Genomic DNA, 14,603 nt, shown 5'->3' on the forward strand with positions numbered 1-14,603 from the left:
TTTATAATAAAATTAATATTAATATGTAAATAAAATGTTATTTACTTTGTTTTATATTTTATAATATTTTTGCATTAAAGCAATTTCTGTACAAGAATAAACTGTTTAAGATCGAAACGCAAAGCAAAATATTTATTTACATAAATAATAGTATTCGTATTTATTGTAATCATCAAAAATAAAATTTAGAAATATTTTTGATATAAAATTAAAAGTTTGAACTGTCTTTATTTAAAGTAACGTAACAATTCGAAATCTAACACGCGCGATTAACTAAGAAAGATTAGATATCTCATGTCATTAATCAAGCGTTTATTCATTTTAAAAATCAATAGAGGCCAGGTATTAGCAGACAATGATGCAGGCATGAATGTTACGGAATGTAACTATCCATCTAAAACCAAAACGATGAACTTACCGGGATCGTCAGCTACGGAACTGTCTTCTACGGAATCAGGCGCTACTGAAATCGCGCGACAGAGTACATCAAAATCCGCATTCGAGTTAAAATCTCAATCTTCGCAAGAATACACTCAAAAGAACGACAGTGACAATAAATTCAAAGAAAATCAGGATAAATGTCAAATGATAAATACGAAAGTAGAGGAATCTACGGATTTAACGGCAAATATTCATGATAATACATCAGATTCATTTGCGTTTGAGCCAGTAGACGATCAAGCGGACGATATGAACGATGAGAAATTCGTGGATTTTATGAATTTTATAGAATCTGTATCAGCATCACTAGTTGAGGATAATTCATTAATGTGGAGAGTTGGAGTCGCGCTATCAAAAATTAATGTTAAATTGATACTATTCTTTCTTTCAATATTACCACAGTCAATAACAAACAAGATTATTAAAAAAGTCATTTTTTTGAGATGTATAGTAGCTTATGATAAAGCTCAAAAAGTTAAAAAACTTACAGTTATATCAGATAGTCGACCAAAAACTACAAATGATGAAAAAATTATGGACTCTATGAATTCTGCAAAATTCATATCAACACAGATGTCTAAGGACAAATTATTAAAATGGGCATTTTTAATAGAGAAATCAAAATATTTAATTTTTATTGCTTCTATTTTACCATTGTCAATAATGACTAAGATTATTAAAAGATTCAAACCTTTAAAACCAACACTTATGATAACTTATGATAAGGCTCGAAAAGACAAAAAACCAGAAGATATTCAAGATATGAAAGTAAAAATTCATCGAAAGGAATGTTTGTTGGAATGTTTCACATGTTTGAAACGTTTCATAATCTTATTAATATTAATTCTATTTTCATGTTTATTTGAATTTGATTCCCGTGTTGAACTTGTGCGTGTAGATAAGAATGATGAGCACGCTGATACTTTTGAGACTTCTATTGTCGAATTGGAGAAAGGGATACTCGATCACGATGCAACCGTACGAGCCGTGACCAAATATCTTGAGCGAAATACACCTCTTTTAAAAGTAGTAGCTCTCATCGGTGATACAAGCGTCGACAAACCATACACGGTGGACATTATAAAAAAAATATTACGCAAAAGGAGGAGAAACGGTCCTTCACCTACGTTTCCGACCTTTATTGTCTTGGAGAATTTGAGAGCAGAGCATTCTAAAGTCGTTATAAACTATGCGAAAACGTATCAAGAAGCATATGGCAATCGGGAGTTCAGCATATTGGCTGTTTTTAAAGTTGAGCAGATTGATGACGATTGGACGCGTGCAGATATAAACCATGTTATAAATACAGTAAAAGATATTTTTATCGAAGCAAATATTATTATGAAAATTATTCCCTTCAAACCTTTGAACGAAGATACATTAGAAAAACACATTAGAAATACTGCGAAAAATATCGGACAAACATTCTCCCAAGATCAAATCGATTATCATAAACGACGTTTGATAGAAGATGATACCAATTGCCAAAAAGAATATGGTTGTTAGACAATAAAGATCATACATAATTGCTTTCGAGGAGATAAAACTTTTCAAATTAATGTATTGCATTATTGTATTGTATATGGCATAACAATATTTGATTAAACAATATGTATTTTTTGTGTATACATATCGGATTATAACATATTGCTGTAAATTTATGAGTACAAATGATTGACATTCTCCGGGCTTTATAAATTATATCGAATTGCGTTTTCACGTTACTAAATTATATTCATTATTCCTTTGACTTCGATCCAAAAAATAATTTTGTTTAATTTTGTACTGAAAGCCAATTTGCAAACAATTTATAGTTATAATCCGTTGATGTAAATATGTGATGAAATTTTTGTATGCATTACTTGCATTGTACTAGAAACGAATGGTGATATGTGCAGGAGATAACGTGTTATATGTTGTTTAACATATGTCAAAAGAGCGCTCAATTAGCGTTCTATTAGAAATGGTTAAACAAATTCACATTAGGACTCCTAACATAGGTAATATCTCGGATTGTTACTAAATTTTATTTAGTAAACACATTTGTATTTTTAAGCGAATGACCGCGAATATTGCATATGTACAAATCTTCGTAATGACACGTAATGCTCAATCATTAGACATTACGCTACGTTAAGTTGATACCACTAATCGTTCTTATACAATTTAAACTTTTTTAATAAAAAAATGCAAATAATATAAAAATAAATAATCTAATGTTAAAAATTACACAGAATTACAAAACTGTACAAAATATTAATTTCTTATTTAATGATAATCGATTAAATATTATATATATAGTGTGAATGATAAACAAGGATTTTATTTAAATATTAATTATAATTTATCTGTATTAGCATGTATATATATGTTTTATAAAATATGATTCTTTAATTTTTTGCATAAATACTTAATTTTTACAATATGCTTATTTTTCCTTTATTTATGCCCTTTCAAATAATCTTCTCACACGGCTTAGTAATAGATCAATTAATGTCAATATTTTCGCTTCGTTTGTGCACACAGCGTTGTGTTTTTTTATGATAGAAAATATTTATTATTTGTTTTTTACATATATATCGATAATAATGAAACTGGTCACGAATTACATTTGTTCGCCGCAAAAATATGTTACATTACGCGCTTTTAATTAACCCCGTAATTCTATTTCTTCTTAAGTGTTCCATAAAAAATTTACATATTCTAGAAAACAATTATATTAATTTCAACAAATAAAATTATTCAATTTGTGCGGAGAGTCATATTTTCTGTTTTTTTCCAAATGAAACGTTTACCCGACAATTGTTTTAAAGATTCATTAAAATTACGGTCATGCATAGATATATTACATTCTTTATATGTGTACGCCAACGATCGCGTAAATTCCATTCGCTTCATTGCCAGCAGGATTGTTCAAAAATAATTATTAATACAATTTGTTAATTTTAAACACAAGCATGATTATCTAGCATTATTTTTTTAAATTCGTTTTCATGAATAATTATTGCTATTTTTATTATAATTCACGTTCTTTATACAACGATATCGTCGAATTAATTGGTGTCATAATATTGCTACGAAAGACAATAAAATTAAAAGTATTGTTTTTAATCGTTATCTATTAGTTTCTGGTTATGAAATTTACATGCATAGACGATTAACTAATCGATTAAATCATTTTTTTTATATTTTATCTGTCTATGATGTGTTTCAACAAACGAGAAGTTATGCGGCAAAGCTTTGCTTATTTTATGTTTCAGGTAAAAAGTAAAACATTGTGAGTAAAAAAATTGCGATATCTCGTCGGAATTGCAATGAATTAAATTTATTTTCGGCCGACCGATCGGACATTTATCGAACAATGTAGAAAGGATTATTGATTTTGGGAGAAATTGTAGCTACAACTAGAAAATTGCATTACGAAATTGCCGAAAGCATCGTGCATTATTTCTATTAAAAATACTATTTATTTATGTATAAAAAAAAAAACAGAAGACCAATATGCTATCGTGTCGAAAAAAGGCGAAAGCATCTCTTGTACTCTTTTTATCTCCAAGGATCCAGTCTCCGCACCAAAGATAAGTTTTTATCATTATCAGTAAAGATTGTTGCCATTAAAAATGTTGATGAAGAAGAAAAGTATCGCTAAAAATTATGCATTACAAAATAACGTATTTTGTATATGTAAATTTTAATTCAAAAGAAATATATATATCTAGAAAACTATATCATATTGTAGAAATTTGCTTGAACAATCTAAATATGCGCAATTTTATAGCTACAGATATAGTAAGTATTTTCTGAGTGCTTGAAATTTCACAGCATAGAAAATAGAATTGCGTCGCAAAAAACCAAAATCAACGAATATAACCGTATCTCATAATATTAATTACTACACCGCCCTTTTTTTGATTATTATTTTAGCCACTTTAAGAAAAAAACGCGCTTTTTTACATTACTTCGTTAATGTAATCACGTATTATCTAACGTCTTGCCGAATACCTTTCAATTTTTAAATTATTAACTTTAATTTAAATCAAGATATTTAAATATGATGCATTAATAGAAATATACTGTCTTTTTACCTGCAACAATATGATCAGCATGAAATGTTCCTTGTCCACGAGAATGTGCTTTAGAAAGTTCTATTCTGCACTGACAAATGCAGTAGTAATAAAAAAATGGCGTGTTTTGGAAGTAACGTAATATAAAATTTTCCCCACGCTTTTGTCATTAGTCTGGATAAACTAGTGATTTATACTGTAAAACAACAATGAAAAGAATTTTAGATCAAGATTATTATATTAAATAATGAATTTTGAATACAGAATGTTTGTATCGCATATGCACTCGTTTAATATTTGCATTTTGTTCTGCTGAAATTTTATCATTATATTATACTGTATTTTTCTTACTTGTTTTTTTTTTTTAATTAGGAATAAACAATTTGACAGCAGCCCAATAAAACAACAGATAAGAATCATTGTGAACAACAAAGGCCAAGGCATCTTGCTGACACTGAAAATATTGTCATTATTAATCTCTGCTATTTTCTCCTACAAAAAATATTTCTATTAAATTGAAACAATAGTCTAATTTTTTAATCATCTATAAATAATTTTATCTCGTGAAATTCACGAGAGATGGTTCCTAGCAATTATCGAAAAGCTGATAATTGTAAAATAGAGATAAAGAAATAATTGTAAAATTGCAAAAATCGTAAAATAAAGATAGAGATAATTTAAAAATTAAAAGGAGAGAGATTTTTTTTCTACATACATAATAAAACTCACGGTTTCACATTTTTCGATCTTCATTTTCTTCATTATCAGTTGTCTCATTGTCAGATGAGAGCATCCGTCTGCTTTCGGACCTCAGAATTGAACTTCTGTGTTTTAATAACATAATATTTATTGTAATATTAAATTAATTATATTCAAATTATTTATAATTTTTACTAAAATAATTCTTTAAGAAAGAGCTACATCAAATATAAATTTATCTTCTACTGTACAATTGCAGAGCTTGTAATAATTGTTTTGTTGTTCCAAAATTTTTTTAAGAAAAAATCGGTTTTTGTCTCCAAATTTTTTAACAGGATTTGGATGATTTGACAAAGTATTTAGAAACATATCTCGTATACGTGACTTGTAGAAATTATATTCAATATTATATTTATTAATTACCAAGACACCATATCTTGGTTTCCGATTTCTGGTGTCAGTTTTCAATATTTGCAACTACAAGCTTGAAGTTAACGAGATTCACGGTTAAAAATATATGCACTATGTACAGACGTTTTTCGTCTTTCATTTTCCACAAGATTATTCCACCACACGACGTAATTAAACAATTTGTTAAAATAAATCGACGAACGCAGATGTCAATTTTTATCTGAATCACAATTAAGCGTGCAATAATAATAATAATAATGATAAATGTGTCAACTGAAAAGAATCATGTTTTTATCGTAACTATCCCATATATCCAGATTATGAAACCTTATTTACTACAATTAACATAAGCAAATATAATAGGCAAACGCATGCCAACGTTCGATTGCATCCCTTTGGATTTTTTTGCACTCTCCCTCATTGTCTCCCGTTGTATTACCACTCATGTCACATTATAAGAAATCAGCGCGTGCCGAATCAAGAGTCCTCACATTGATCGATACGCGAAACTGAGATCGATCCGAAACGGAAATATCGATATCAAAGCAGATAGACTTGATAGAGAGTTAGAGATAATTTAAAAATTTTTTTTCTACATACATAATAAAACTCACGGTTTCACATTTTTCGATCTTCATTTTCTTCATTATCAGTTGTCTCATTGTCAGATGAGAGCATCCGTCTGCTTTCGGACCTCAGAATTGAACTTCTGTGTTTTAATAACATAATATTTATTGTAATATTAAATTAATTATATTCAAATTATTTATAATTTTTACTAAAATAATTCTTTAAGAAAGAGCTACATCAAATATAAATTTATCTTCTACTGTACAATTGCAGAGCTTGTAATAATTGTTTTGTTGTTCCAAAATTTTTTTAAGAAAAAATCGGTTTTTGTCTCCAAATTTTTTAACAGGATTTGGATGATTTGACAAAGTATTTAGAAACATATCTCGTATACGTGACTTGTAGAAATTATATTCAATATTATATTTATTAATTACCAAGACACCATATCTTGGTTTCCGATTTCTGGTGTCAGTTTTCAATATTTGCAACTACAAGCTTGAAGTTAACGAGATTCACGGTTAAAAATATATGCACTATGTACAGACGTTTTTCGTCTTTCATTTTCCACAAGATTATTCCACCACACGACGTAATTAAACAATTTGTTAAAATAAATCGACAAACGCAGATGTCGATTTTTATCTGAATCACAATTAAGCGTGCAATAATAATAATATTAATGATAAATGTGTCAACTAAAAAGAACCATGTTTTTATCGTAACTATCCCATATATCCAGATTATGAAACCTTATTTGCTACAATTAACATAAGCAAATACAATAGGCAAACGCATGCCAACGTTCGATTGCATCCCTTTGGATTTTTTTGCACTCTCCCTCATTGTCTCCCGTTGTATTACCACTCATGTCACATTATAAGAAATCAGCGCGTGCCGAATCAAGAGTCCTCACATTGATCGATACGCGAAACTGAGATCGATCCGAAACGGAAATATCGATATCAAAGCAGATAGACTTGATAGAGAGTGCTGTAAGAAGGAGAAACGAGGAAATTCGGACCGTTGGTAAATAAGACGAAACATGGTTTCAAGCATGTGCGTAAGAACGTATTACCAACACGGCAGAATTACGAAAAAAATATTGAAAAAAGCAGTAAACATCGCAGATATATACCTTAGCTTTGTTTCGTCAGTGTCGAGGACACTTGGTGTGATTTTCGATCGATATCATCTGGCAGTTACATTTTGATTATATTGTGTGCTGGTATAATTCCGAACTCTCTCTTTCTCGTTATATTTACAAGATCGAATTACGATTCTTAACGACTTGTGGTTTCGTACATATTTGCATTTCTGTAATCGGAGCGAGATAAGAGGACAGTCGTACAGTCGCATTTCAAAAAAAGAAAGTAAGGATAATTAAAATAATAAAGATGTATAAAAAAGCAGATTTTGTAAAACTTTTTGGATTAATTTATATTCTTGGGAGGAATTTATTTCTCTCAGAATTACAAAAATAGATAAAAACGATGTTTACCGATTTTTCGAGATGGAACTTTTTCACTAATAATAATTTTGAAATGCAAAATGCAACGATTATCACACAAACAAGTATTTAAAATATTTAGAAAATAATGTTTAAGGTTAATATAATAAGGAATTTTGTGTTTATATTATGTTTTTATATCTGAGTTGACTAACGTTTTATTGCTTTGTTCTGGTTTGTCTTAACGATAATATATTCATTTGTTTCACTCTGACAAGCCATTTTGAAAATTTTTTTTAAGTTTTACATTATTCATTTGCAAGAGAGAGAGAAAAACTAAACAAATACCAAATAAATTCATCGACTAAAAGTTTCTCCAATATATGTTCCGATTCGCAAAATGGATATGGATGTAAAAAAATATAAACGTATGTCAATGTGATTATGTTATTAACAAATTAGTATTTTCTTTGCAGAAAACCTTTATAATCTGATACTATGGAAAAGAGACGCAAATCTCCGGAAAAACGACAATCAAAAAAAAAAAGGTAAAGAGAATAAAAATGTTAAAAATGTATAAAAAAAATAAAAAGAAAAACAGATTTTGTAACACTTTTGGATTAATTTATATTTTTAAGAGAAATTGATTTTTCAAGATTATAAAGATAGATAAAAACGATGTTTAGCAAATATCTCGAGAGATAGAACTTTTTCACTAAAACTAATATTGAAACGCAATGATTATCACACAAAAAAATATTTAAAAGATTTAGAAAATAATGTTCAAAGTTAAAACAATTAGAAAATTTGTGTTATGTCTTTATATAGAGTTGAAAAACGTTTATTGCTTTGTTCTGGTATGTCTCAACGCTCTTTACATTATTTATTTGCAAGACTAAAAAAATATCAAATAAATTTATCGACTAAAAGGTCTTCGACTACATGGTCCGATACGCAGACTGGATATGAACATAACAAAATATAAACATATGCCAATGTAAGTATGTTCTTACAAATCGGTGTTTTCTTCGCAGATTTCCACTATCTGATAATATAGAGATGCAACCCAGATCTTCGGATGACAATTTCTCCAAGTCCGACGAGAAATCATCGGTTCCTTCTACATTGAGGCATGTTTCGGAGACATCCAGTGAGCAGGCTTCATCAAGTCAAATACATTATGATAGGTATTATATTTTTTTATTTAAATTACTTCAAACTAATATCGCATACTACGCGATATTAAAATTTAATATGATTATTAAAATTTATAATGAAATTAATATCAGTCTGTAATCGGAGCGTGACAAGAATATACAAACGCAATTCAGAAAAAGAAATATAATAAAGGTAAAAATAATAAAGATATTAAAAATGTATAAAAAGCAGATTCTGTAACACTTTTTTTGTATTAATTTATATTTTTGGAAGAAATATATTTCAGGATTATAAAGATAGATAAAAACAATGTTTAGCAATTTTTTTGAGATGAAGCTTTTTCAATAATAATAATTTTGAAATGCAAAACACAACAATTATCACACAAAAAAAAGTATTAGAAGATTTAGAAAATAATGTTTCATGTTAATATAATTAAAATTTTATATCTTTATGAGATGTCTTTACATCGCTGAGTTGAAATATGTTTATTGCTTTACTCTGATTTTTGTCTTAACACGATTATATATTCATTTGTATCTTTCTGACATCACATTATACAAATCTTTTCTTCAAGCTTTGCATTATTTATTTGTAAAAGAGGGAGACTAAACAAATATCAAATAAATTCATCGACTTATAGTTTCTTGAATACATGTTCCTATTTGCAGAATTGATATGGATATAATAAAGTATACACGTATGTCAATGTAACTTTGGTATTAAAAAATCGGTGTTTTCTACGCAGCAAACGATCTGATATTACGGAAGAGCAACCCGAATCTGAGAATGTCTGCGAGTCCGAGAAGAAATCGTTGTCTTCCTCTATATCGGAGCATGATGATATGGAGACATCCAGTGAGCAGGCTTCAAGTCAAGCAGATGATGATAGGTATTATATTTTTTTATTCAAATTACTTCAAACTAATTTTGCATACTACGCGATATTAAAATTTAATATTATTGTTAAAATTTATAATAAAATTAATATAATCTAATAAAATATTAATCTGTAATCGGAACGAACAAGAATATACAGTCGCATTTCAGAAAAAGAAGATAAAGATAATAAAGATATTAAAAATGTATATAAAAACAGATTTTGTAACAGTTTTGGATTAATTTTTAATTTTAGGAAATATTTATTTTTCAAGATTATAAAGATAGGTAAAAACGATGTTCAGCAGATTTTTCGAGATGAAACTTTTTCAATAATAATAATTTTGAAATGTAAAACGCAACAATTATTACACAAACAAGTGTTAGAAGATATAGAAAATAATGTTTCCTGTTAATATAATTAAAATTTTATATCTTTATGAGATGTCTACATCGCTGAGTTGAAAAACGTTTATTGCTTTATTCTGATTTGTCTTACCGCGATCATATATTTATTTATATCTTTCTGACATCACATTTTACAAATCTTCTCTTTAAGTTTTGCATTATTTATTGATAAAAGAGAGAAACTAAACATATATCAAATAAATTCATCGATATAGTTTCTCGCATACACGTTCCTATTCGCAGAATGGATATAGATATAATAAGGTATAAACATATATCAATGTAACTTTGGTATTAAAAAATCGGTGTTTTCTACGCAGGAAACAAGCTGATATTACGGAAGAGCAGCCCGAATCTTTGAATGTCTGCGAGTCCGAGACCAAATCATTCTCTATATTGGAGCATGATGATTTGGACGCATCCGGTGAGCTATCTTCATCAAGTCAAGCAGATGATAGGTATTATATTTTTTGATTCAAATTACTTCAAACTACAATCGCATACTACGCGATATTAAAATTTAATATTATTGTTAAAATTTATAAACTACATCGCTGAGTTGAAAAACGTTTATTGCTTTATTCTGGTTTTTCTTAACACTATTATAAATACATTTATTTTAATCTGAAATCACATTTTGCAAATTTTTCTGTAAGCATTATCTTATTCGTTTGTAAGAGAGAGAGAAAGACTAAACAAATTTCAAGAAAATTTATCAACTTTAAACTTTCTGATACATGTTCCAATTCGCAGAATGGATATGGACATAATAAAATACAAACGTATGTAACTATGTTATTAACAAATTTGTATTTTTTACGCAGCGAGCCTTTACAATTTGATATTACGGAAAGGCAACCCGAATCTTCGAAAATCAAGAATGTTTGCGAGTCCGAGAAGAAATCGTTGTCTTCTTCTATACAGAGTCAAGATTTGGAGAGACCCGTCGAGCAGGATTCATCAAATCGAGAAGAATCTATTAAGTAATATATTCTCCGATTGTAATAACTTCAAACTAATAACGCATATTACGCGATATTAAAATTTAATAATATTATTAAAATTTATAATGAAATTAATATCAATCTGTAATCGGAACGAGACAAGAATATACAGTCGCATTTCAGAAAAAGAAGATAAAGATAATAAAGATATTAAAAATGCATATAAAAACTAATTTTGTAACACTTTTGGATTAATTTTTAATTTTAGGAAATATTTACTTTTCAAGATTATAAAGATAGATAAAAACAATGTTCAGCAGATTTTTCGAGATGAAACTTTTTCAATAATAATAATTTTGAAATGTAAAACGCAACGATTATTACAAACAAGTATTAGAACATTCAGAAAATAATGTTTCATGTTAATATAATTAAAATTTTATATCTTTATGAGATGTCTACATCGCTGAGTTGAAAAACGTTTATTGCTTTATTCTGATTTGTCTTACCGCGATCATATATTTATTTATATCTTTCTGACATCACATTTTACAAATCTTTTCTTTAAGCTTTGCATTATTTATTGATAAAAGAGAGAAACTAAACATATATCAAATAAATTCATCGACTTATAGTTTCTTGCATACATGTTTCTATTCGCAGAATAGATATGGATATAATAAGGTATAAACGTCTACGCAGAAAACAATCTGATATTACGGAAGAGCAGCCCGAATCTTCGAATGTCTGCGAGACCGAGAAAAAATCTTTCTCTATATCGGAGCATGATGATGTGGACACATCCAGTGAGCAGGCTTCATCAAGTCAAGCAGATGATGATAGGTATTATGATTTGGGCACATCCAGTGAGCAGGCTTCATCAAGTCAAGCAGATGATGATAGGTATTATGATTTGGGCACATCCAGTGAGCAGGCTTCATCAAGTCAAGCAGATGATGATAGGTATTATGATTTGGGCACATCCAGTGAGCAGGCTTCATCAAGTGAAGCAGATGATGATAGGTATTATATTTTTTGATTCAAATTACTTCAAACTAATATCGCATACTACGCGATATTAAAATTTAATATTATTGTTAAAATTTATAATAAAATTAACTTTTCAAGATTATAAAGATAGATAAAAACGATGTTCAGCAAGTTTTTCGAGATGAAACTTTCTCAATAATAATAATTTTGAAATGTAAAGCGAAACGATTATTACAAACAAGTATTAGAACATTCAGAAAATAATGTTTCATGTTAATATAATTAAAAATTTTATATCTTTATAAAATGTCTTTACATCGCTGAGTTGAAAAACGCTTTATTCTGATTTGTTTTAACGCGGTTATATATACATTTACATCTTTTTGACATCACATTTTCCAAAATTTTTACTTTAAGCTTTATATTATTTATTTGTAAGAGGAAAAATGTCCAATAAATTCATCAACTAATATATTCGAATACATGTTTTGATTCATAGGATAGATATGAACATAATAAAATATAAACGTATGTCAATGTAGCTATATTATTAACAAATCTGTGTTTTCTACGCAGCGGACTTCTACCTGCTATTATGGAAGAGCAGTCCGAATCTTCGAATATCAAAAGCTTATGCGAGTCCGACGAGAAATCGTTGTCTTCCCCCATACCGAGTCAGGATTTGGAGACACCCGTTGAGCAGGATTCATCAAATCGAGAAGAATCTATTAGGTATTATATTCTTCGATTGGAATAACTTTAAACTAATATCGCATACTACGCGATATTAAAATTTAATATTATTATTATTAATCATTAATCGGGGCGGGAAAAAAATATACATTTGCATTTCAGAAAAAGTAGGTAATTATAATAAAGATATTAAAAATGTTTAAAGAACAGATTTTGTAACATTTTTGCATAAATTTATATTTTTTGGAGAAATGTATATTCTTGGGAGGAATATATTTCTTCGAGTATCAAAAGCTTATTCGAGTCTGACGAGAAATCGTCGTCTACCTCTATACCGAAACAAGATGTTCAAGAGACGTTCGTCAAGCAGACTTCATCACAGCGAAAAGATTATATTAGGTATTATATTCTTCGATTGGAAGAACTTCAAATTAATAAATTTTAATATCGCATTCTACGAGATATTAAAATTTAATATTATTATTAAAATTTATAATGAAATAAATATTAATCTGTAATTAGAGCGAGATAAGAATATACAAAAAATATACATTTCAGAAAAAGAACATAAAGATGATAAAGATATTAAAAATGTATAAGAACTCAATTTTGTAACAATTTTGGATAAATTTATATTTTTGGGAGAAATATATTTGAAAATTATAAAGATAGATAAAAACAATGTTTAGCAAATTTTTCGGGATATAGCTATTTCAATAATAATAATTTTAAAATGTAAATTACGACGGTTATCATACAAACAAGTATTGAAAGATTTAGGAAATAATGTTTAAGATTAATATAAATAGAAACTTTATGTCTATATATCATGTCTTTATATCGTTGAGTTGATAAACATTGATTGCTTTATTCTGGTTTGTTTTAACGCGATTATATATTCATTTGTATCTTTTTGACATCATATTTTGCAAAATTTTCTCTTTAAGCTTTATATTATTTATTTGTACGAAGGAAAAACTAAACAAATATCCAATAAATTCATCAACATGAAATTTTTCGAATATATGTTCCGATTCGCAGAATGGTTATGGACATAATAAAATATAAACGTATGTCAATGTAGCTATATTATTAACAAATCTGTGTTTTTTACGCAGCCGACCTTTACCTGCTATTATGGAAGCTCTAATAAAATATTAATCTGTAATCGGAACGAGACAAGAATATACAGTCGCATTTCGGAAAAAGAAGATAAAGATAATAAAGATATTAAAAATGTATATTAAAACAGATTTTGTAACACTTTTGGATTAATTTTTAATTTTAGGAAATATTTATTTTTCCAGATTATAAAGATAGATAAAAACGATGTTCAGCAGATTTTTCGAGATGAAACTTTTTCAATAATAATAATTTTGAAATGTAAAACGCAACAATTATTACACAAACAAGTATTAAAAGATTTAGAAAATAATGTTTAAGTAATGTTTAAGTATTGTTTAATATAATGTTTAATATAATTAAAACTTTTATGTCTTTATAATATGTCTTTTAATCGCCGAGTTGATAATTATTCATTGCTTTATTCTGGTTTGTCTTAACGCTATAATATATTCATTTGTTTTAATCTGAAATCACATTTTGCAAATTTTTCTGTGAGCATTACCTTATTCGCTTGTAAGAGAGAAAGAGACTAAATAAATATCAAGAAAATTCATCAACTTTAAACTTTCTGATACATGTTCCAATTCGCAAATTGGATATGGATATAATAAAATACATACGTATGTTACTATGTTATTAACAAATTTGTGTTTCATACGTAGCGAACCTTTACAATCTGATATTACGGAAAGGCAACTTGAATCTTCGAAAATCGAGAATGTTTGCGAGTCCGAGAAGAAATCGTTGTCTTCCTCTATACCGAGTCAGGAT

At 28.1% G+C, this 14,603-nt stretch overlaps 2 protein-coding genes and 1 long non-coding RNA gene across 7 annotated transcripts in view; 2 read left to right on the forward strand and 1 right to left on the reverse strand.

The window, feature by feature from the left end:
* LOC115238164 overlaps positions 1–2,662 on the forward strand; it is a 5,817-nt gene extending 3,155 nt beyond the window's left edge. The window contains exon 3 of the mRNA XM_029811758.1: positions 336–2,662. Within this exon, the coding sequence (XP_029667618.1) occupies positions 336–1,947 (1,612 nt within the window). The 3' untranslated portion in view covers positions 1,948–2,662. The remainder of the gene's footprint in view (positions 1–335) is intronic.
* Positions 2,663–2,835: 173 nt separating this feature from the next.
* On the reverse strand, positions 2,836–6,171 carry LOC115238165. The gene is made up of 5 exons (XR_003884451.1): positions 5,628–6,171; positions 5,221–5,329; positions 4,857–4,959; positions 4,527–4,701; positions 2,836–4,086 (listed from the first exon to the last, which is right to left on the reverse strand). It is a non-coding gene; the product is annotated as an uncharacterized LOC115238165 (long non-coding RNA).
* Positions 6,172–6,441: 270 nt separating this feature from the next.
* Positions 6,442–14,603, forward strand: part of LOC115238162 (altered inheritance of mitochondria protein 21-like) — a 12,198-nt gene continuing 4,036 nt past the window's right edge. Inside the window, exons 1-7 of one of the 5 annotated variants that reach the window (XM_029811754.1) lie at positions 6,444–7,558; positions 8,112–8,183; positions 8,670–8,822; positions 9,542–9,685; positions 10,905–11,063; positions 12,591–12,746; positions 14,495–14,603. In XM_029811754.1, coding sequence (XP_029667614.1) covers positions 8,134–8,183; positions 8,670–8,822; positions 9,542–9,685; positions 10,905–11,063; positions 12,591–12,746; positions 14,495–14,603 — 771 coding nt within the window. In that variant the 5' untranslated portion in view covers positions 6,444–7,558; positions 8,112–8,133. Of the gene's footprint in view, positions 7,559–8,111; positions 8,184–8,669; positions 8,823–9,541; positions 9,686–10,904; positions 11,064–12,590; positions 12,747–14,494 lie in introns of all 5 variants that reach the window. The other 4 variants (XM_029811755.1, XM_029811756.1, XM_029811757.1 and 1 more) reach the window with 4 other exon arrangements.

This window comes from Formica exsecta, unplaced genomic scaffold, assembly GCF_003651465.1.
Source record: "Formica exsecta isolate Colony F162 unplaced genomic scaffold, ASM365146v1 scaffold323, whole genome shotgun sequence".
In the NCBI taxonomy this organism is placed as follows: Eukaryota; Metazoa; Arthropoda; class Insecta; order Hymenoptera; family Formicidae; genus Formica; species Formica exsecta.